Consider the following 23,710-nt stretch of genomic DNA (forward strand, 5'->3'; position numbering starts at 1 on the left):
GAGAGTATACTCACCTCCATTTAAAAGTTTTTCTTAATATGGTGGATGGCTTAGTCTCGGTGCCCTGGTCCCCATCATCAGTGTCAAAGGGAAAGGGAGGGAAATGGTATCTAAGCAGTTGATTGATTACTTTCATAATTAAAAAAAAAAAAAAAAAAAAAAACCTACTTAGGTCCTGCCATGCATTTTGATTAATTGATTGAAACCACCTTTCTGTCTCCCCCATATACACACTAAATATAATCAAAGGCCTTGGGGGCTATACAGAATAGAGAGATGAGCCAATCCGCTCCAGGCCAAGGGTAATTAGGAAATCTGAAAACCGTGACTGTAGTAAAATTAAATTTGTTGATTTTTATATTGCTCCACCATCAAAAAGAAAGAACCCTTGACATTTACAGAACATTAAGGTGACATTATCCACCACTGGCAGAGCAGAAATGCACATGCTTCTATCTGGCGCTGTGAAGCCAGGTGGCAGAGGCCAGAGGGAGGGATGAGAGAAGAGAACACCCTACACTCACACGTGGGCATTTAGGGAAGGAACAGCTCTGTACCTGTTTCTCTTCCTTCGTGACCACGTTGCATCTGAACCTGTGAAGCCTGACGTGTAGGGCTCGCATAAACCCATTATTCATTGTAAAGAAATTCAGCTTTCCCTTTTGTCCTTGTCAAAGGACACAGCAGCCTCCCAAGTGCCACCTTCCCCTAGCGAGGACCCCACCTACTGGGTGGGCACCCCGCCTTGCACACCAAGGCCAAACTTGAGCGGGGCAGCTGAGGACTATATTCAGCAGCAGAACAGAAATGTGAATTAAGTCTTAGCCAACCTGACACTTTCCTAGGAAAGAGCCTTGTGGGCTTTAAGATGCGCGGGCCGGCCTTTCCCAGGATCATCTGTAATGGTAGCAAATTCTCTGCATAGATGGCACAGCTGAAGGTGATGATCATGCCTTGATGGTTTTTAAAGCACAGGGGGCTTGTAGCACAGCATTTACTTAGAAATAAAAATGAGATAAGCATTGCTTTTTCTGGATGGACAAAGATAAACTATCAGCGATTTAAAGAAAGGAAGGAAGAAAACTGATCATCTGCGAAAGAAAGAGTGGGAAAAATCAAAGGGGTGACCGTTAACCCTTTCTCTGAGGGACTCCACACGTTCCTTCTGCTCAGAAACTTTCTTGATTCCTGGCCTGCACCGTCACCCAGACAGACATCAGTGATTTTCCATTTTTGCCACCTCCTACATGGTTATATTCTCTTGTGATCCTCTCCTGAGGCTCCTAATTTTTTAACTAAAAACAACCAAACAATAACAACAAAAAAAAGAACACGTCCACTTTCTATAAAGGGTTAATAAATTTAAAAATAATAAAGAAGGCACGGCTGGCTTCTTGAGGGAGAAGGCCCTCAGCCCTGGTCCAGTAACTTCAAGGCAGATAGCGAATGACACGCTGTCTGGGGTGAAAGCCCAGGAAGGAGAGAGTGAGCCGTGGAGTCACGGAGTGGGTGACGTGCTGTGCCGTCCTGTGAGGTCTGCAAGGAGCGCAGAGTGTGGGGGGCGCACGGCGTGGGTAGTCACAGGTGACACTGCAGGTGCCCTTCTGTAGTGAACGCCAGAGCCGAGGCGTGTCCTAGGAAGATAGTAGGAGGTGACACAGGCAGGAAGTCTACGCGAAGAAAGGAGGTGATGTCCCCTTACACCCAGCAGCATGCTCCACACAATTCACAGCATTGCCAAGGACGATCACCGATACCACAGGGTACTCGTGACACGTAGTGGGCCGTCATGCTGTTTATAGATGGTGCCCGGTTCACAACATGGCCTACCGTGGGTTGGAAGTGGTGGGGGGTCAGGGGGCAGTGCAGGGTGGGAAAGGAGTTGTCACTGCGAGGGTTGCAAAATAGAGATTCTGGAAAGGAATGAGACTCCTAGTGAAGGGGAGTCCCGGGCTGAGGATCAGCAGACGCGTGTGCAGGTCGAGTGACACCTGAGTGGACGCCTCTTTCACCTCCTCGTCCACGTCGCCTTTCTCTAACCGGTCATGTGTTTGTGACATTTGCCTGACATCACATGGGCTCGCAAGCCACAGGGGAGGACGGTTCCCAGTGGCTTCTTCCTCCCCTCTCTTCCCCTCCCTCCCATCCTATCTCAGATTTCCCTCAACCGTGTTTATCCCTTCTTCTTTGCACAGTTGGCAGTTTTTCAGAGCACTTGGATCAGATAAATGGACGAAGCGAGTGTGTGGACAGTACAGATAATTCCTCAAAGCCATCCAGTGAACCCGCTTCTCACATGGCCCGGCAGCGATTAGAAAGCACAGAAAAAAAGAAAATCTCGGGGAAAGTCACAAAGTCCCTTTCTGCCAGTGCCCTGTCCCTCATGATCCCAGGAGGTAGAGAGATGTCTACTCGCATGAACTTGTGTGATTTGTGCATGTGTTCCCCACCACCACCCCTTCCCCAGTTTGGACTGCTGATGGAGATGCAAGATTGCTAGAAGCAGGGGCGGGGGCCTGGCCCAGCTCCCCCTGGAGCTTCTCCCTGTGGGAGCTCCCAGGCGGCATGTGTTGTTGCCCATTTCCTCTTTCTGCGTCAGGAATGAGACAGGCTTCCTTCCCACGAAGCCTTATTTCTTTTATTTGCTTTCTTTCCTTTTCTGCACCCCCCTCCCCAGGTTAAGTGGTAAAACTACTTCCCCTGAATAATTTTTCTTCCCAAGACTGTGCATCATTTGTATATTTTAGCAAGCTGTGTATGGCATCTGTGTTGGAAAGCCGAGTATCGTTTTTCCTCATCTAATTAATGAGGAAGTAGACATGGAGGACGTAAGTGTTTCATTTCTGGGGATGCAGAGTCCCAGACAGCACTGAAATTACACATTTTCCCAGCCCTGTCTGTTGAGCTATGCTTCCTCCTACTGGTAGTCAAATCCTTTCCTTCCCTGTGTTGGAAGAGTGAGCTTTAATTGTGGTTTTGTGGGATTGCACTATTTTTCAAAACTGAGTTTTGCCTCCATAAGTTTACAGCTATTCCCCTGGAAAAGATGAAATACACAGCCTTGTGTTTGTGACTTAATCCTCAAATGGCAGCAAGAGAGTGGAAATGGCAACTGAATTATATTGCAGATGGCTTGCATTTAGAAGAACACAGACCATGTATAAAGGGAATTGTGTTTTCGAAATTTCCTGTTTGTGCAGAGAGAGATTTGATAGAAACAAATGCTCATTTGGGGATACTGCTCAGTCTACCCCACTCTTTTCTGAGAGACATCCTATTTAGCACCATAAAACAAACACCTGTCTCCCTAGTGACCATGTATAACCCAAAGTCAGTGGCCCCAGAGCAGCTGCAGTTAGGAAGGTAAGTCCACTTATCAAACCTGAGAGAAAGGCCACATCTTAGTCAAGTAGAGCGATGGTTCAGTTTGGGGCAGTAAAGGAAACCATCATGAGAGAAAGGATCAGGGGCTTTGCTTTCCAGAACTTTCGATGTGTGTGTGTCCACTCTGTCCCATTCCTGCTTGCATGGTTCGAAGTTCCCTATCACCCAGCCTTTTGACCTTTAGATAAAGGGTAGCCAGCAAAAGAGTACCAGGATGCCACATGCAGTCACAAAGTGAAGGAGCATGGCTTGTGACACATCTCACTTTGTTCTGTTTGGACAGACCTAAGGATTGGAAGAAAGGATAGTGCGGGTACTTTCCGCCTGCTGTGGCCACAGTGTCCTCACTGCACCTGCTGAGTCTTAGCAGCCTGGCTCTGACTGAGCTCGCCTTTAAACCTCAGCGTCTTTTATAGATTCTTCTCCTTGTCAAATGCACACACGATTTCACGTGAGCAGTTAAGATCTGTTTGGATTCACATAGATGGAACAGTGGTAGTGACAATAAATTAGAAGTGTGTGTGCTTGTAACACAGGAGAAACAAGTAGAATTGGTATTGTGGAGTGTGAACTGAGTTTTTCTTAAAATTTCTCTAGTGCACCTATGTTATCTCAGGATGGTTGTTAGAATCGTGGATACTATATGGAGACAATCAGTGGGAATCATAGTAGTGAGGAGTGGTTCTTCCATAAAGAAATTGGCGTTTTAGTGCTTCTTGATGAAAATCACTTAATGAGTACCAGGTCAATAATACTGTGAAAAGCACCTCGTGCACTGATAAATCGCTCTCCTGACCATGTGTGTTTGAGAAAGACCATGTTAAAGGTGTTTAGGGCAAGATTTGGAGCCTGAGGACCTCTCCCTATAGCCCACACAGTCTTCTGCGTGTAAAGGCATGCTTGAAGTGTGTGCGTCTATGGTTTGTTTCTTTAAAATAAAACGTACTAAGAACTATCCCAGCCAGGAGCTAGGTTTCGTGTGTGTTTTAATTAGTGTAGAGAATTAAGAAATGATAACTTCAGAGAATTAATTGAAAAATTAGTTAAAATAAAGCCGCTTTTGAAGCTTTCTTAAGAGCTTCTCTTTGGAAAGCCATGCTAGTTAGCAATATGGATGTTTTCTGGTTATTTCTTTATTAGAAATGAATGGATTTGTCTTGCAGCCAAGCTCCCCATCACAGCAGGGCTAGCGTGGCGTGGGCTGGCTGCGTGGATATTTGCGTGATCGGGACTGGCTTTGATGCCTGGCTTCTGTGTTGCAGATATGTTTGCCGTTTCTCCGCTGGGAAGTCCAATGTCCCCCCATTCCCTGTCCTCGGACCCTTCTTCCTCACGAGATTCCTCTCCCAGCCGGGATTCTTCAGCAGCGTCTGCCAGTCCACACCAGCCCATCGTGATCCACAGTTCAGGGAAGAACTATGGTTTCACCATCCGGGCCATCCGGGTGTATGTGGGAGACAGTGACATCTATACGGTGCACCATATTGTTTGGGTAAGACCAGCAGCCTCTCATCCTTGGGGGTTTTCACTCCCACCCATCCTAGAGAATGAATAAGTGGGCTAAGTCATATTGACGAGCACTTTTTCTGTTAAGCTGGCATGTGGGACCTGTTTCAGGCTCTTTCGCTTTATGTAGTGGCATTGAACTTGGCCAAAACTAGTCATGTCTCATAATTCTGCCCACTTTTCATGTCCACTCTGCATACCAAGATGGTGGAAATCGTTACAGATAGTCCTACTGCCACCTTTCTTTTTTCTTTTTCTTTTTTTTCCCTTTTGTTTGGTAATTTTTTAACTTTTTTATTGAAGTTCAATTTGCCAACATATAGCATAACACCCCGTACTCATCCCGCCAAGTGCCCCCCTAAGTGCCCATCACCCAGTCACCCCAGTCCCCCGCCCACCTCCCTTTCCACTACCCCTTGTTCGTTTCCCAGAGTTAGGTGTGTCTCATGTTTTGTCACCCTCACTGATATTTTCACTCATTTTCTCTCCTTTCCCTTTGTTCCTTTTCACTAATTTTTATATTCCCCAAATGAATGAGACCATATAATATTTGTCCTTCTCTGATTAACTTATTTCACTCAGCAGAATACCCTCCAGTTCAATCCACGTTGAAGCAAATGGTGGGTATTTGTCATTTCTAATGGCTGAGGAATATTCCATTGTTGTTTGGTCATTTTTATCCTGTCCTTTCATTAAAAAAAAAAAAAAAAAACTGCCTTCTCCACTCACCTGAAATTTTGTGAGGAATGGTCCTATTTTAGGATGATGACAGAAACGGAATAATAACCATGGCTTCTGATTTCCCCCGAGGAGCTTAGGATCGTTTGCTGGTTAGCTCACAACATTGTCCCAGAAGAAAGAGTAGATGTTAGGGTTGCCCTTTGTTGGCTTACGAATGTGCACTCTCTTCTTGGACTTTAGAACGTAGAAGAAGGGAGTCCAGCATGCCAGGCAGGACTGAAGGCTGGGGACCTGATCACGCACATCAATGGAGAACCGGTGCATGGACTTGTCCACACGGAAGTCATAGAACTCTTGCTGAAGGTATTATCTTTTTACATCCGTTCCGTACCGATGAACCGGGTCATCAGTAAGAACTGGTCCCAAGCATTCCCTCCCTGAGTTCTTCTGTTCTTCTCTACACTATACGCACACAGACTCAGTGTAACCATGGAGAAAGTAGTCAGTAGTCTCAGGTCTACTATTGAGGAGAGAATATGAATTCGCTGGGTATTTATATCATGACAACCATGTTCTCCTCTCCACACACTCCCTTCCTAAGTTAACTTCTTATCCCAAATCACAGATAAAACAAGAGTTCTCTTCATTTTATGAACCTCCCATAGTAAAATCTATTTGGAAATCACTTGCCCTACGGGTGATGTTCTTCAGGAGCACAAAGTTTAATTCTAGTGCGGTAGAGGATGAAGTGATATTAAACTGTGGGGTCAGAGGTGAAAGTTTGGTCTGAGAGTTGGCTTTCTTTTGAAAGATAGAATTGTGAGTACAGGGGCGCCAGGGTGGCTCAGTCAGGTAAGCATCCAATTCTTGGTTTTGGCTCAGGTCATAATCTCCGGGTCATGAGATGGACTCTGTTCGGGGGTGGGGGGGGGGCATCTGCTTGAGACTCTCTCTCTCTCTCTACTGCCCATGCTCACTTGCTCACTTTCTCTCTCAAATAATCTTTAAAAAAAATTGTGAAAATATACACATATACTGTAAATGACAGAAATAGGTACTGATGGAGGATGGGGTTCTAGCAATCATTAGGCCTTTCCCGCCACATACACAAATGAATTTGAACGTAAATCATTTTCTATTTTGAATGTAAGCTGAATAAAGCCTGTGGAGTTAAGACCACAAGAAGCATGAACATGAGTGGAGAGAGAAAATTTACACTGATCCTCTCAATTCTATTGAGTTACTTGCTGTGTCACTTGCTGACTGTAAAATATAAAGTTATAGCTTCCAAATACCGATCCAGTAAAAACAGGGATGAAGTTGTGTTTGATGTTAAGTTTGTTCAGAAAAAAGAAGTCTGTGATCAGAATTATGGTCTCTCATTGGAGGATCATTTGACAAAAATCAACAGATCTATGGATGACCTCTTGCTTTTTGAGCACCAAAGGGGCTGTAATGGACTTCTCTACAGAGAGGTGTGAGCCATAGCCTCAAACAATGAGAGACAGAACAAAAATACATATGTGCCATTTAAACGGTGTCCATTTAGACCGTTTGCAGAACACTTGCTCGGAGTCCGGTGCCGTGGTAGATGTTGGTAACACAGGAATTAAGGTATAGTCCTTGCCCTTGAGAAGTATGGGAGATGGAGGAGACAGATGGAAGCAGATAAAGTTTAATGTAATTAGGCAGGGCTGTAGCAGAGGGAGGAATGTCATACTTTTGGAGAGAATATTCTATGAGTGGGGAGGGACACTACAGAGAAATTTCATTGAATTGCAACATAAAAAGAAAATTAGAAATGTAGAAGGCACTACAAAGAAGTGGGTGTGCTAAGCCTTCCAAAAATAAGTACAATTTAATGACTTTTCTCCTTTTTGGCCATCCCGCCAGCTAATATGAATGCATTCGTCAAAAGACTAAGGGTCTGGCCTTGGTTCGGAGAGTAGCAGTAGCGTGTATATTCAAAGGTCCATTGTGAAGTAGCAGATTGTAGGAAAGTTACTGCCATTGATTAGTTCACAGTATTAACCAAATTTTGGTCTTGGGCTCAAAACTGAAGTCTGAGGGGCAGGGGCATGAGTTTGCTGTCACTCATACCTACAGGTTGTCCCCCTAACGCTAGCCAACTTTCTCACAAGCGCACGTATCGATCATTGGAGGGAGAGGACTCAGTATTGAGAGAGCATTGCAGCGCCCTAGGCCGTGTGGAAATCAGCTGACAGGCATGCTGAACACGGAGCAAATCTGACGGAGCCCCGTGGGGGGGATGGCAACCATTAGAGCTTTCCACATCACCCCAGCACTTACCCAAGGCCTCGGATATAGAAGGGCGCACGGTAGCTGTGGAATTGAGGTGAACCATGGGGTCCTCCTTTGCCTGCTCTCCAAAAGTTACCGTGGGAGGAGCCAAATACCACACTACTACTTTTGTCACGTCTAGACTCCTGTCTCGATACACGTGCCATTCCATTCGCCATTCAGCATTAAATGGCTGGCGTCAGTCTATGCTTTGCAGTGTGGCTCCTGAACAGAAACAGATGACACGTGGGCAAGACCTGAGTTTTTGAGTTCTGTTCACCATCTCTCCCTGATACTATTCTCTGTCCACCTGGTATGCAACACCTCGCTCACAGGAAGTATCCAAGAAATGGGACGCCCCAGCAGGGTTGCTGACTCAGAGGTCCTTTGGCTGTGAAAGTCACCTGAAATGACTTTGGGCTCTGTAAGACAAAATTCTAGAGGGGATATAAAGACTCAGTCTGGCCAGCAGCTCCTCTCACAGTGCCTACTGCTGTGGTCCAGGGCGGCCTGTGGCTCACTCACAGATCGACCCTTTGTGGGAAACAGCCCCCCCACCCTGAAATTGTTTTGTGTTGTCCCCCTCCTGTCCGCATATCCACTATACAAACCTTCCCCCTGCAGAGGTGTTATTTCTAAAGTGCTCCTCGCTCTTGTCTAGGAGCTCAGCCTTTGTTTCAGATAGTAAGTCTGTGTTTTACAGGTGAGGTTCTCTTAAGAAAAGGTGACCTCTTCTTAAAAGAAGGTCAAAGGGATTGTAAATGGTGACATAGTTTGGCTTTCTACCTCCTTTATGGCGGCGCTGTGTTACAGGCCGCACAGCTCCAGCCACAGCCTGTCTTTACATCATTTCGTGTATCTGCTCGTAAAATCAGAAGGAAAAATACTAAACTGAAACATATCTTCAGAAAATAGGCGTCTGTGTATTTTGCTGAGGCATTCGATGATTTTCATAATTTATTTTATATCGAGAGCATTCTGGATTTTTGAAACTTCCTTCTGTGAAATTTGAATACAGCTTTCTCCTGACGGTCTCTGGCAAAGTCGCTCAGCAGAACCAAGTCCCATTTGTAATGTTCTGCCCCCGTCTGTGCGGGGCACCTTCATTCCTGGATGGAGTCAGCAAGCCTGTGAGGTTGCGCAAATGCAAACACACCGTGTTGGAGGGCCTTGGCACCCTTCGGGGCCGTGGCGTGCTTTGTCACAGAGCCAAGCAGAGGATCCTGCCTCTGGTTCATAAAGGAAGCGCTGGAGGGGAGCAACCAATGTCATGAAACAAAAAGGATACAAGGGACTTAATTATCTTCCCAGTGAACTGTGTAATCACGCAGCTTTCTTCCAAATTTGAACAGCGATTCTTGGACAAAGTGTAAAGTGAGTGGTATCCACGTTGGGCTTCCTCACGCCATCACTTGTGGAGCATCAGGGTAGCAGCTCTGTTTTGGAATTCTTGGATGCCGTTTACTTGATGCTTTACACTTGCCAACTACTTGCTACGAAATGCCATGCCACCCTTAGGAGAAGGTGGAGGCTGCTGAACCATGGCACCCTTAGGAGAAGGTGGAGGCTGCTGTGTGTCTGTTGAGAAATGCATATGCGGTGTTCATTTATCATTTGGAATCTGAACGTAAGAAGCATTGTCCACCTGTAATGTCCTTGTGTTCGGTCTCCTTTGCCCTCACACCTTCAATGAACCTGCTGTGGAAGCACTTACGTCCACCGAGAAGCTTGTCCAAAGTCAGTTCACAACATAGGCCCATGGAGTGACACCATCACGTGGTTCTGGGGTTCACTTCCCCCCCCGGCCATGAATCCCATGCAGGGTGCTCCTTCCCCTTTGCTTCACATCTCTCCTGCCACGAGGAGATAGTCACCTCCTTTCGGCTCTCAAGTCGCTTCCTGAAAGGACTTCGTGAAAGCAATGACCTCCTCCTCCACCCGCCGCAGAGTTGGGTGAAGTCCATAGGGACCCACACAATAGCACGCTCGGCTTCACCTCCCCAATACGGGAAACTCTTGGCTCGACCAGGTTGCTCTTCCAGGACGGCCTTAGTTTAAGCACCCAGTGCCCTAAAACTTCCTGGGCCCCTGCTGCACAACTTGCCCTCCTGTGAACTCTGAGCAGCTTCGCGGTACTAAAAGGCAAGCCGTCAGATAGCATCGCCATCGCCGTCCTCACGGACTCTGAGCCTTGTGGCGGGCCTTGAGGAGTCGTACGGCCCAGGACACCGAAGACGAGGCGCCGAGAGGGCGTCCCTAGATGAAGGCCTAGAATGCCCTCGCCCCGTGAGGTCGGTGCTGTAAATGACCATGTGTCCCCACTTTCCAGATGAAGAGATGAAAGCAGGACAAAGTTAGCAAAGCAGCCCGAGGTTGTCCGCCGGGAAGGAGCAGAGCTGCGGCCCGCGTGCGCGTGAGCGGCGTCGGGCCCTGGGGCTCCTCTCCGCGCCCTCTCCGCCGGCCGGCCGCGCAGCTCGGTGCCCAAGTGGGAACACGGTGCCAGTCCGCGGTCCAAGTGTCCCACAGAGGAGCAGCCCGCCTGTGCGGCCCAGACTCCGAAGGAGGCAGCTTTGCGCTAGGCTCCACGCGGAGGGGAGTGGGGGGAGCGGTGCAGGCCCGGGGGGCTGGTGGAGAGGGGGCGCACGCCAGGGCGTGTGGGGCGGCTCTGCAGCCCCAAGGGGGTGTGCGCAGACGGGAGGGCAAGACAGCCCAAAGCGCCTGGGGAACGTGAGTGGCTCGGGTGGCAGGGGCCTGGGCTTGCACGTGGGACGGAGCCTGTGAGGCAGCTGGGGCTGGCTGCTAGAGGGTGTGAATCAGGCCGACCCGGGCCTGCCTGCGGGGCGTGCGCCCCTCCCTGCATGCGTTATGCGCAGAGAGGCGTGTAGGCAGCGTCCACGTCCAGGAGACATCGCAGGCCCCCTGCTACGGGACCCGGAGCCACGCTGAGAGGGAGAGGCCGGGTAGCGTGCTGTTGTGTTCAGGTCAGCCAGCTTACAGGGATTTCCCTCCCACTGTGCGCAGTTACACAAATAGTTGATAGGAAAAGTGAACAAATTGAACAATTAACCATCTGCTGGCCCCATTTTTTTTTTTAAGTAAGTACAGAATTTCTCTTAGAAGAGTTCACTGGTTCTTCAGAAGAGCGGATTGAGGATAAACCGAGCCCATGAGAGGCAGCGCAGAGCTCAAGCCAGCCCCCCGGGTAGCCGCGGATCCGCCAGGCGGCAGGCTTTACGGTTCCTACCTACCCGGTTGTTGATGAAGTTATTTGTCCATTCATTTACCATTTTAATTATCATCCATGCTCCCAGGGAAGTGTTTGCACTCTGGGTCTTCTAGGTCATTCTAGGTCTGTAGTTCCTCCTCAGGGAAGTTACCTCGCGTATTTACGTAAATCCAGCAAACTGTCCTCTGGAACAGCCATATATAGAAACATGAAGGAGAAACTGGGTTTGTTTTTTATGGAGGAAGGGAACATTTGTACGGAGCTCAGTGATGGGCCCTGATTTAAAAACCCTGGTTATAACTACTTTCTGATGAGCTGTGTTTATCATTTCTATTTGTTTCATTCAACGTTGATGCAGTTTTCAGTCTCCTCGATTTCTTTTTGACCGTCTCCTATGCTGACCATTCACTGTGTTAATCCAGTGCATGGTTCCCTCACCACCACACATGAAGTATAAGCCGCGTACTCTGCTGGGAGCAAGAGAGGCGGAGGATCAGGACATGCCATAGCCACGGGGCGAGCGGCCACAGGGGATGAGGGACAGAGAGCCAGGTTTAGACCCTTGCTTGGGGCTCTGTGACCTTGGGGAAGAAGAAAACTCTGTGTCCCTGACTCTCTTTTCCTCATCTAGAATGCAAGGATAACAATTCTTTCCCACCTCACAGGGTTGTAAAAAAATAGAGCAGCCCTCACAACTTGGTGGGGAAAATAAAGTAAGAGGATATATGTGAAAAACGCTTTAATGCGGAAAATGTGCTCTAAAAAGGCTGCGTGGCATGTTAGCCTTTCTGTGGTGAAGATGTGAAAGCCAGTGGTGAATCACGCCAGAAAGAGTAGAATGTTGTCAGTTGTTATGAAGATTTGTTGGAAGTCCCATGTGTTTAGGTTTAGTAGGAATCATGCACCTCAGGCTCAGGACTCATAGAACAGCGTCAGGGATCACGATGGCTCTCTGGGCCCCCACTGCAGACGAACATGGACAAGGATTGAAAGAACTCCCAGGAAGGACAAACTCCGGCCACACTCGCTCTTTTCATTCACCTGAGGCACACAGGACAAACTCTGAGTTTAGCATGGCCTCCCTCAATTTGTGAGGAGATCCCATTCCAAACAACCTCCCTTGGTAGGCCTTTCACACCTAGAAGCTAAATGTTGTGTTCAAACAAGAACTAGAACGTCAGTCTTCCCTAGCAGATAAAGGTTTATTCTTAAAGTTGTGGCATTTGCATGCAGAACATATGGTTTTTTCTCTCAGAAAAATGTTTTTTTTTTCTTTTGTTTCAGTTCTAATCCTATTTCCCTGAAGTATTTTTTTACAATTAGGACCTTAGGTGTGGAAGACATGTTCTTAAATATCCAAAAAAACCCTATAATATCAGTCATAAAATGCTAAGACTTGCTGATTCTAAAGTGAATACAAGACATGGACAGATCATCTCCTAAGGAAATTAGAAATGACCAAAATAAGTGCGACAGCATCAAAGAATGAAGATTAAAACTTGACACAACTTACTTATAGTATAAAATTGGTCACTTGTTTAATGCTAATATTCAGTTCTGACAAACCTGTGGTAAGAAAGATATTTATGGGGACCCCTACATGGCTCAGTTGGCTAAGTGTCGAGCCCCAGGTCAAGGCATGCGCTCAGCATGGAGTCTGCTTGAGATTCTTTCTCCTTCTGCCCCTCCTCTCGCTCTCTCCCTCTCTCTCAATTTCTTTCTCTCAACCACTCTCTCTCTCTGTCAAATAAATTAAAAAAAAAAAAAGTATTTATGTGCTGCCGGCAAAAGTACACATTGACATAAGCTTTCTGGAAAATAATGTATTAATATGTACCAAGAGTTTTTAAAAGGTTGAGATAGACCCTTTGATTTGCTGCATTGACTCTAATTATGTAATGTAAGGAAAATGACAGAGATTAAGGCAATGATCTATAGATAAGAATATTTATGGCAACTCTTGAAAGAACTGAAAGGAGAAAAGAATAGCAGTAGGGAAATTAAGTTTTGATTCCCCCATCTTGTGGAATATTGTTGCACAGCCAGCAAAAATTACGTTCTCAGTGAACATTCGATGATGCGGGGAAGGTTTTCCAAGTTATGTGAAATGGAAAAACAATATAAAGCTAAGTATCTGATTAGCTAAGATTAAAATTATTTGTGAGATATATCTGTTTATGTGCTTCATTTATACGTGCCTGAGAAAAGGTCAGGAAATGATGCTGAAATATTACCAATGTTAGCTGAGGGATAGGCTCTTCGATGATTTTTAGTTTTACTTATACTTTATAATTTCTTCTTCGTAAGGTGGTATATTATTTCCCAAATTGGAGAGGGGGAATCGATGTTAACATGAAAGCAGTCAGTCCCCACGGGTTTGGTGCTCTGCCCCCACCACACTCAACTCCCCGTCACTTAGTACCACTTAGAGCTGGGCTGCTAGGGGTTTTCCAGGCGTAGGCTTCTTTAAAAGATCCTTCTCCTTATGTTCCTTGTCTTTTCCAGGTAATCAGGGCCATCTGTGACTTTGAAAGGACATGTTTCTCCCCTGGGTATTAAGAAATTCAAGAAGAGGTCATTGATGCAGGAGGGAAGGGGGGATCAGCCTACCGTCTGCCCTAGGCGCCCCTCAGCCTGGCTTCTGACTCCACCTCTGCTGTCCACCCTCAGGGCCTGCCCAGTAAGCCCTGTCCCAGCACTGAGCGAAGGGCCTGGAAATCCACCAGGAGTTACCTCGCCGTGCGTGACCTGGTTAAAGAGAGGCTGTTTTGTACTCGCCGGCATAAACTTTGCAGCTCTGCAGGCTGACAGGTTTTACGATGACAGAAAAGGAATCTTTTAAAATAATTAAAAATAAAAATCTCATTCAGTTTTGCTAGGCTATGATTTCTAGGTCAAAGGAAAAACACAAAAAGGAGAAAAACAAAAAATAAATCAACCAAGAACAGACAGCCCCTGGGCACATTTATACTAAATACATATGGATGAAGATAACTGCTATTTATAGAGTCCTCTCCATGTGTCCCACTCGGTGCTGAAGGCTTTACTAACTCCATGCCATGTAATCCTCCCACGGCCCCCGTGAGCCAGGTAGGACTCCTCTGTTACACGGTGCAAGTGTTTGAGGTATAGGAACCAGAAGCAACCTGCTGAGGTCACAGAACTTGGATTTGAACTCACATCTGTGGAGTCCAGATCCTGCCCTCTTAAAGAAACCTGTCATTAAAAAAAAAGTCATTTTTGCCTTCTGCCCCCTTTGTGTTAGGATGTCATTGCTCCAAAGGTTATTTAGAAATAGAAGGCTTTTGTCCGTATGTCTTTACGTACCTTTATTTGTCTTTGAATCTCTCGTCCAGGTTCTGATCTCGTTTCCTCCCAGAATTTCCCTTTAATACCACCACAATTTTTCTTTTTTCTTTTTTTTTTTTTTTTACAGAGTGGAAATAAGGTGTCAATCACTACTACTCCATTTGAAAACACATCAATCAAAACGGGACCAGCCAGGAGAAACAGCTATAAGAGCCGGATGGTGAGGCGGAGCAAGAAATCTAAGAAGAAAGAAAGTCTAGAAAGGTTAGTTCAAGCAGCATTTTTGTGAGCTTGGTATAGACCCTGTTGGAGGAAAGCTTCTCCTTACCTAATTTAAACGCATTATGAGAAAGGTCCATTTCTCTGTGAGGAATTTCATGCTGTGGTTCAAATATTTATACATTAAAGTTCATATTCATAACAGCATCATTTTTCACAATGAAAAGATTTACATGTTACCTCATAGAAGAATTCAGATTGCTTTTTCTTTTTTCTTTTTTTTTCCCCCTGTGTGAGTACCATGTAAAGCCCTTTGCTGTTACTTAAGCCTCTAGACTTTACTTCAGGAGAGTTGGATTTAAGGCACTGGACCTTCAGGCAGTTTTTAGCATTAAATCTCCATTTACTAATGTCCTTTATGTTATCTAAAAACAAACAACTGCTATTTTTTTTAATACTAGGTACTCGAAAATAGTGATCGCTTTAAAGCATCCAAATAAGCCTAAAAATAAAGGGGTTTTGCTTTACTGACTGAAGATCTAACTGGGTTACACATTTGCAATCTGGGAGGCAGTCTTTTTGTGCTCTGTGCGGACACTGGCGAGATGCACGTTTGTGTCTGAGTGGGGACATTTCTTGCCAGACAACTGTCTGGATGGGCTCCCTGCATGATACCACAGCAGCATCTTTCCTTTGCCCAGGTGGATCTAATGTGTCTGACTGTATGAGGATTTTTGATGATAGAAACGTGGGGAAATAAGCAAATAAAATGGGAATGCTTATTAACTCCAGGAAAGACGACAGCAAGCAAGAAAGGAAATGGGATCCTGCTTTGCGTAGCCCAGCTGTGAACAATTATTTATAATATAAAATAGAGGGGGAATAAGAAAAAAAAAGCGGGGGGCAGCCTTTTTTCTAACTGAAAGTTTTGGTTTAGCTCTAGAGGGAGGGATAGAAATGCAGTAGTGTATTTGGTCAGAGGGTGGGAGGGGCTTGTGTCAGAGCTTCATTCTCATCTTCTGAGCTAGGAAATCAATAGATCGTTTCTGGAACTGAGAAACGAAAACATAAAGAGATCACTGAGCAATGTGCAGACAGGTAGGAGAAGAAACTGCTAATGGAGAAGAAAGTGGTTTCTCTGGTGAGTGGGCCAAGGGCAGAGTAGCGGACTTGCTTATTTTCTTTATGAACTATAGAGAATGACTTAATTGTTTAACCCACATACATTTATTACTTTGATTAAAATCAAATGCACAGATTCTGAGATGTACGCTTTATGAGCTAAGTGAATGGTTTCTGTATTTTTTTAATGTGCGCTTTATATTCTGATTGTGCTTTTAAGTCAGAGAACACACTGTTGCAGAGGGGCAGCGGTGTTGAAACTTGTTTAAGCTCTCTGGGGGTGAATGAGGCTTGCATGATGGTAAAGGCAAAAGAACTTTTTACAGCCATCTGAAGCTTTCCTTTTTTTTTTTTTTTTTTTTTTTTTTTTTTTTTTTTGCTTTAAGATATGCTTGTTGAGCACTAAATACACATTTGCTTCTGCTGCAGCTCAGTGTCTGGTGCCCTGCTGATACGATAAGCTTCAGTTCACCTTTCTCGCTTTTTCTATGTTAATGTACAACCTACATTGTCATTAGGAATTTTCAAGAGCCCAGGGTGGAATAAGCAGAGCAAACAGCCCCTCCTAGATACAGCCTCTGCTCAGTGTATCACCATTAAAGAATTCTATATCCAAGGTGATGGTTCCTCTTCCAGAGATTTACCTGGTATTATCTCTTATGAAAGTGTGTTTTGGGATCTGAGGGGGCGCATGCTTAGAAGCATTCAGGTGAAGGACGCCCTCCTCATAAACCTGACAAATAAATAAATGAATACATATTTTGTATTTTTCCTCATTTCCTCAGCTCTTCCTAAAGTCTTTGGAATTAAGAGAGCTTCCGATGTATCCTATCAAAGACTCTTCCTTTCTAAGTCATTAGAAGGTTTTTCACTTGAAAAGTGAGAACCAACATGCCTTTAGCGTAGAACCTGCCGCCGTAAGGCCTTCCCTGGTGCAGAGGTGTAAAGGGACTGTGCTGGTGTTGTGGGGAGATGGTAGGGGACCCCGAGTGTCGAATCTCATTGGTTTCCTCTTGCTTCCACTCTAGGAGGAGGTCCCTCTTCAAAAAACTAGCCAAGCAGCCGTCCCCTTTACTCCATACCAGCAGGAGTTTCTCCTGTCTCAACCGGTCCCTGTCATCAGGGGAGAGCCTCCCAGGTTCCCCCACGCACAGCTTGTCTCCCCGCTCCCCCACGCCCAGCTACCGCTCCACCCCTGACTTCCCATCAGGTGAGTGAGGCCCCCCAGCAAGGGACAGGTGAGAGGAGGTCAGGATCACTCTCTGAGCTCCTGAGGGACAGGAGGCTCAGGCCCTAGGTGGTGGTGGACGGGATTGAGAGGGTGGCCCTGAGACGAGGCTGCGTAGACCCTTAGGGCAGGAAGCACTGGCCTGAACCCCGGCGTGGGGAGGGCCTACGTGAACAGGCGTGTATCCCTGGGTTAAGTGCAAAGCTGGCCTTTATCCGACCTGATCTGCAACAGCTGGGGCAGGCGGGAAGCACAGGAAGAAGAGGGAGGGAGTGCTCACAGCCTTCTGTTTTCCACGCAGGTACTAATTCCTCACAGAGCAGCTCCCCGAGCTCCAGTGCCCCCAATTCCCCAGCGGGCTCAGGACACATCCGGCCCAGCACCCTCCACGGCCTGGCCCCCAAGCTCAGCGGACAGCGCTACCGGTCCGGGAGGCGGAAGTCGGCCGGCAGCATCCCACTGTCCCCCCTGGCCCGGACCCCCTCTCCCACACCGCAGCCCACCTCCCCACAGCGGTCGCCATCCCCTCTGCTGGGTCACTCGCTCGGCAATTCCAAGATCGCCCAGGCCTTTCCCAGCAAGATGCACTCCCCTCCCACCATCGTCAGACACATCGTGAGGCCCAAGAGCGCAGAGCCCCCCAGGTCCCCGCTGCTCAAGCGCGTGCAGTCGGAGGAGAAGCTCTCCCCCTCCTACGGCAGTGACAAGAAGCACCTGTGCTCCCGCAAGCACAGCCTAGAGGTGACCCAGGAGGAGGTGCAGCGGGAGCAGCCTCAGCGGGAGGTGAGCTTGCAGAGCCTGGAGGAGACCGTGTGCGACGCGCCCTCCCTGAGCCGCGCCAGGCCCGTGGAGCAAGGCTGCCTGAAGCGCCCCGTCTCCCGGAAGCTGGGGAGACAGGAGTCCGTGGACGAGCTGGACCGAGAGAAGCTCAAGGCCAAGGTGGTAGCGAAGAAACCCGATGGCCTCCCGGACAAACAGGATCCCCACCAGAAATCCCACGGACTCGGCAGCGATTTGGAGGCCCTCTCTACTTTCAGGCTGGAAGACAGGGAGAAGAAACTATATCCAAAGGCATTAGAGAGGTCGAGTCATTTTGAAAGCAAAGTGGCCTCGCAGGAGCCGCCGTCCCTGGGCAGTCTGCTGAAAGGGGCTCTTCACAAGCAGGCCAGCGTTCGGGCCAGCGAGGGGGCCGCCTCGGAAGGGGCACCCGGGGACCACAGCCAGGGCGTCTGTGACTTCAAGCGCACCTCTGCTCCCAGCATCCTCCAGGACGGCCTGAGTCACTCCGCCGACAGGTCCAGCTCTGGGAAGGCTGAAAACCTGGAGAAGGCCCCCCCGGCCAAGGAGTGCCTCCGATGTGAGAAGTTAGACAGCAAACTGGCCAACATCGATTACCTCCGAAAGAAGATGTCATTTGAAGACAAAGATGACAGCCTGTGTCCCGTGCTCAAGCCCAAGATGACCTCTACTGCCCATGAGAGCCTGCCCGGGAACCCAGGCCGGGCCGTGGGCGGGCAGCAGGAGGCCCTGCCCGCCTCTGAGGGCCGAGCGTTCATCAGCGGTGCCCACCCGGCTCAGATCAGCGCCGTTTCCTTTGTCCCTCTCAAGGCCCTAGCCGGCCGGGGGGACGGCGGGGTGGAGAAGGGGGGCCTGGTGGCTCCTGAGTCCCCAGTCCGGAAAAGCCCGTCCGAGTATAAGCTGGAAGGCAGGTCTGTGTCCTGCCTGAAGCCCATTGAGGGCACTCTGGATATCGCTCTCCTGTCTGGGCCTCAGGCATCCAAGACCGAGCTGCCTTCCCCCGAGCCCGCGCAGACCCCCAGCCCGGCCAGGGACGTGGGGACCCCTGTGCCACCCGCCCCCCCAGGCGGTGGGGCCTCTAAGGCGGAGACCGCCCAGAGGGAGCCTTCCCCCGCCGGCCTCAGGATGAGTAAGTCCTACCTGCTGGAGCCCCGCTTCCCAGCCAGCCGAGGCCTCCAGAACTCTCCAGGCGGCCCCTTGCCGGACCCTGAGCTGAAGCGGGACAGGAAAGCCTCCCGCGGGGCCAGGAGCGTGGTGACAGCCCCCGAAAGCGACCCCCAGCCGAGAGAGGGGGGCTGCAGCCGACACCAAGGCCACGCGCCCGAGCCGAGACCCGGCCCCTTCCTGGGGCAGGGCCCCCCCGCGGCCGAGCCACCCCGGTCCCGCGGCCTGACGCCTGCTGACCGCGCGCCCTCCAGAGAGCAGCTCAGTGGGAGGCAGTCCTCCGACAGGGGCCCTCCGGCCGCCAGGGGCCAGCGGGCCAACGCCAGGCCGGACACCCCCCGGGAGCCCTCCGCGGAGGCGTGTCCAGCAGAAGCTGCTAAAACCGGCGACGATTCCAGACACGTGCCCTCTGGGGCAAGGACCCACCCGGAGGTCCACGCACAGCCCCACACCGCGGAGAGGGCTTGGGGGTCCTGCGGGAAGGCGAGCCACGGGGACGGCCGGGACGAGGGGAGGCCGCGGGCCCCGGAGGACCCTTGTCTGCGCTCGGCGGGGGCTCCCTGTGAGAGGGAGCCGGGCCGGGGAGGAGGGAGGGGCGGGGGGGGCGGGGGGAGAGGGGGGGGAGGAGGGGCGGGGGGGGGAGGCGGAGGGGGGGGGGCCCCTCCCGCGCGGTGGACCCTGCAGCCCCCCGGCCCCGAGAACGGGAAGGGAAGGCAGCTCCCCGGTTGCCCGCCTGTGCAGAAGGACGCCCCCAAGGAGCCGGAGAGGAAGGAGCGGCCGGTGCAGCCGCGCGGGAGCAGCGGCCCCCCGCCCGCCGCCCAGGAGCTGCCCGGCCCGCCGCCGCGGCCGCCCCGCGGCTCGCCCAGCCCCTGCTCGGCCGGACAGCCGGGGAGCCCGCCCGGGGCCGCGGCGCCCAGCCTGGGCCCCCAGGACGGCGCCCCGAGGTCCGCGCCCCCGGACAGGGCGCCCTCCTCGCAGAGGCCGAGCGCGGCGCCCGCTGTTGCCGGCCCCGAGGGGCAGGGCGGCGGCGGGGCGGTGCTGGGCGCGGCTCCCCCGCACGCCCAGGGGGGCCTCCTCGGCGCCAGGCCGACCCCGCCCGGCGGGGGGCGCCCCCCCGACGAGCCGCCCCGGAGCGTCGCCAGCGCCGGGGAGCAGCAGAGCGCGTGCCCCAAGCACCCCAAGCCATCCACTGTGAAAGACTGCCCCGCTCCGTGCGGACAGACGGACGGGAGCGTGGGGCCGCGGGCTCCCGCCGACGGGAAGGCCCAGGACAAGCGGGGCCCCGAAGCGCCCGACGGGCCGGCCGCCGGCCTCCCCCCGGCCCCCCGCGAGGCCAAGGCCGGGGCCCCGGGGGCGCAGACGCCGGTGGGCGGGGCGAGCAGGAGCGCGGCCACGCCCACCGCTGCGGCCACGCCCACCGCCCCACCCGCGGCCACGCCCACCTCCTCGGCCGCGGTCACGCCCACCGCCCTGCCCGCCGCCCCACCCTCGGCCGCGGCCCCGCCCGAGAAGTCCCGCAGCTGCTCCGCGGGCTTCCCGGGAGCCGGGGCCCGGGGGGCCGCGGGCGGCGGGGGCGGGGGCCGAGCCCCGATGCCCAAGAGCGACTCGCTGCCGTCCTTCCGGAGCTCGGCGTCCCTGGAGCTGCAGCAGCCTGGCCCCGCGCCGCCGCCTCCCGCCCGGAAACCGGGCGCGGCCCGCGAGGTCACCAGGGCGGCCCCCGCGCCCAACCCCGAGCGGCCCGCCGTCGCCCTGTCCCCCGAGAAGGACTTCGTGGTGCGGCAGAGGCGGGGGCGGGAGCCCCTGCGGAGCAGCCCCCACAAAAAGGCGTTGTAGCGGGGCGCCCAGGGCAGCCCCCGGGATGTGCACCAGCCATGCACCTGCTGCACACCTGCGCCTCCACCTCCTTCCAAAGCAGCGCGGCCGCGGGCGGGGCACAGGCGGATCCCCTTCCACTTGCCCCTCCCCCCGACTGTCCCCGGTAGAACTGACACCGTTCGGTGTTTGGACAAACAGCGACAACGCGGACCTTGCGGTCGAGGGTTGTCGAGGAGAAGGATGTGCGCTGTAAATACCCTCCCGCGTGTTTGGCTTGGGATGTAGAGTCGGTACCTTGCTGCTGATTGCGTTGTTTTACCACGGCTTTTTTTTTTTTTTTCTTAATTTCTTTCTTTCTTTCTTTTCTTTCTTGGTGGGTGTTTTTCTTTTCTTTCTTCCAGTTAAGATTTTTGCTTTACCACTTAATCCTAACCTAGTAAGGAAGCCACAGCGGTTAAAATCGGGTGTATGGAAAATGGAAAAGTCTGGCTACACTCCTGTCCGTGTATATACGCATCCAGCCACATGTTTTGGCCTGTGGTCTAGGAGGAGATTTCAAGGCTACGTTTTTCTAAGTTAAAAGATTCCGAGTAGAGTTAAAGAGGAACGGAAGCCCTAGCTGCAGTAGATCGTGAGTCTGTGTGTGTGTCTTTAAAGAGAGATTTTGATAGTCGCTGTATCTGGCCACCTGTGTTTCCAGATCTTAGAGCGAGAGCTACTCTGATCGCGGCGTTTGGAACCTTCCTCCGTTCGGAATGGCCGGAACCAGTGGAGCTAACCATTTTCACTTCACAGCCATCCGAGTGGACGTTCTGATCCGGGGTCCAACTGTCTGGAAGGCCCGTTGTCCTTGTCCGTAGGGGGGGATGTGCAGGGTCTTCACCCTGGCTGTCGTGGGGGCTATAAACACACGTCAACTTTATTTTTGTTACTTTCCCTTCTTTTCATGCTCTTAAACTCAGGCCTGTATGCTATGAGTCACTAGTCCAGAAGCACACATTTTGTAGTAGTTTTGCACCAGCCCTGCTCTTGAACAAAAAGGAAAAATCACTGGCCGCACACAAATCTGATAGTATTAAATTGAGTTAAGAAGCATCAGGCATTGGAAGAGGTTTTAAATTTGCTTTTTTTTTTTTTTTTTTGAGGGAAAACGGGGGTGGATTTTGGCATCATAGCATATATATTAATGAATAATCAGGACATCAGATACATTTTAATACATAGCTGGGGCCTTATGTTGTAGATGAAGCTTGCTGTTTTTAGCAAGTTCCTGGGTTTCACATTCATTTCTGACGCATCGAGTAGCTCCATACATTACATAACATGATCTCTTTATTTGTATGCAAAAAAAAAAATACTGTATTAATAAAGAGCAGCATTTTTTAACAAAAAGACTTGGTGGAGCTATTTGGTGCTTGAATGTGTCCTTTTTACTTTTGCTAAGCCTTATTTAAATTTTGTATACCATGGAATATGTAGAATTCGTCAAATCATTTTAGTGCTGAGGGGGGTTTTTTGTTCGTTTTTGTTGCAGTTGTCCTGGTGGCTTGTTTTGTATTGTAAGGTGACACTTGCTGACACGAGTACTAAGGCACTAAGAGGAAAAACACACAGATAAGTCTTTATAAGATGTTTGGGATCCATAGCAGGATTTTTTTAGTTTTGTTTTTTAAGAGGGGAAAAAATTACCAATAAATACTCATTTAGCACCCAAACCCCCTCGGAGGTCTTAGTATCTTCAAGCTATAAAATTGTTCATCTAAGCACAGCCCGTGGAGTGTAAATTATTTAGCGAGGCTGTAAACCCTGCTCTTCTCCAAAAACAAAAGCATAACTTAACCGTCTACTTGGTTGTCCTTCATTGTACAATGAGTTGGCAATGGCAAAAAAAAAAAAAAAAAAAAGTCTCCTTGCCCATGGTTTTTTCCCCGTGTGTTTTAGCTATACCCCATCACTACATTGTGAAATTGCAGAAGAAACAAATACCGTAAAAAAACTTAAATCGGTTTCCAAAGTGGTCTCGACATTTATAATTCATATCTGTGTTGGGTGGTTGTCATAACCCCATCCTCTGTACTCAGACATCACGACAGGTCTATCGGGGAGGTAGTTCATGGTTTACAGCCTTTGCTTTTTAACTGTCCCGTTTCCTTTAAAGCACAACTAGCTGCTTGTTTACAAATGATATTTTTATGTATATTTTGTATAGTGTATTACCATTTTTGCCAAATATGTTTTTGCATTTTGGATGAGTAAAGAGTACTTAAGGTTGCATTCATGTAATACCTGTTTGTTGTTGTAAACCTCTCCAATCAGCTGGTAGAAATTCTCCTGTGTTCTATTTGGTCAGTCTCCTGTGATTGTAAGATGTGCTCCTCGGTATTACTCCCAGCTGTAGATTTACCAGCTTAAAAGTTTGTTAGGATCTGTGCAATAAAGTGTTTGCAGTCTTATTTTCTCTAAGAAATTCCCTATGGATGTCATAATTGTTGTATATTGAACAAATATTTATACTTATGCAGTTGCATAACATTGAAATAAAAATTTAGCATGAAAACATAATGACTAATATGTTCTTTTCTTGTATATACACATCTCCAAAATGCTACTGAATATAACTGTATATTATGGTAAGTATGGGGTTTTGCAGATTGCTTTCTGTGGAAGGGAATGGTTTGCTAATTTCTTTTAAAGATGTTATTTATTTGGGAGAGAGAGAAAGAGGGAGAGAGCACAAGCAGGGGGAGTAGCAGAGGGAGAGGGAGAAGTAGGCTCCCCACCGAGCAGGGAGCCCAACATGAGGCTCGATCCCAGGGTCCCGGGATCATGACCTGAACTGAAGGCAGACATTTAACCAACTGAGTGACTCAGGTGCCCCTAATTTTTTTTAACTCCTACAAATATTCTATTCTTAAAGATTAATATGTTCCTATAACACCTCCCTACTTTTCTACCAA

General features: G+C 49.6%; 1 protein-coding gene across 1 annotated transcript in view; it reads left to right on the forward strand.

Annotated features, from left to right (window-relative positions):
• MAST4 (microtubule associated serine/threonine kinase family member 4) overlaps positions 1–23,315 on the forward strand; it is a 538,813-nt gene extending 515,498 nt beyond the window's left edge. The window contains 6 exon segments of the mRNA XM_041765742.1: positions 2,196–2,396; positions 4,647–4,876; positions 5,812–5,934; positions 14,535–14,671; positions 16,777–16,958; positions 17,278–23,315. Coding sequence (XP_041621676.1) covers positions 2,196–2,396; positions 4,647–4,876; positions 5,812–5,934; positions 14,535–14,671; positions 16,777–16,958; positions 17,278–20,771 — 4,367 coding nt within the window. The 3' untranslated portion in view covers positions 20,772–23,315.
• The last annotated feature ends 395 nt before the right edge of the window (positions 23,316–23,710 follow it).

This window comes from Vulpes lagopus, chromosome 8 (genome assembly GCF_018345385.1).
Source record: "Vulpes lagopus strain Blue_001 chromosome 8, ASM1834538v1, whole genome shotgun sequence".
NCBI classification, from domain to species: Eukaryota; Metazoa; Chordata; class Mammalia; order Carnivora; family Canidae; genus Vulpes; species Vulpes lagopus.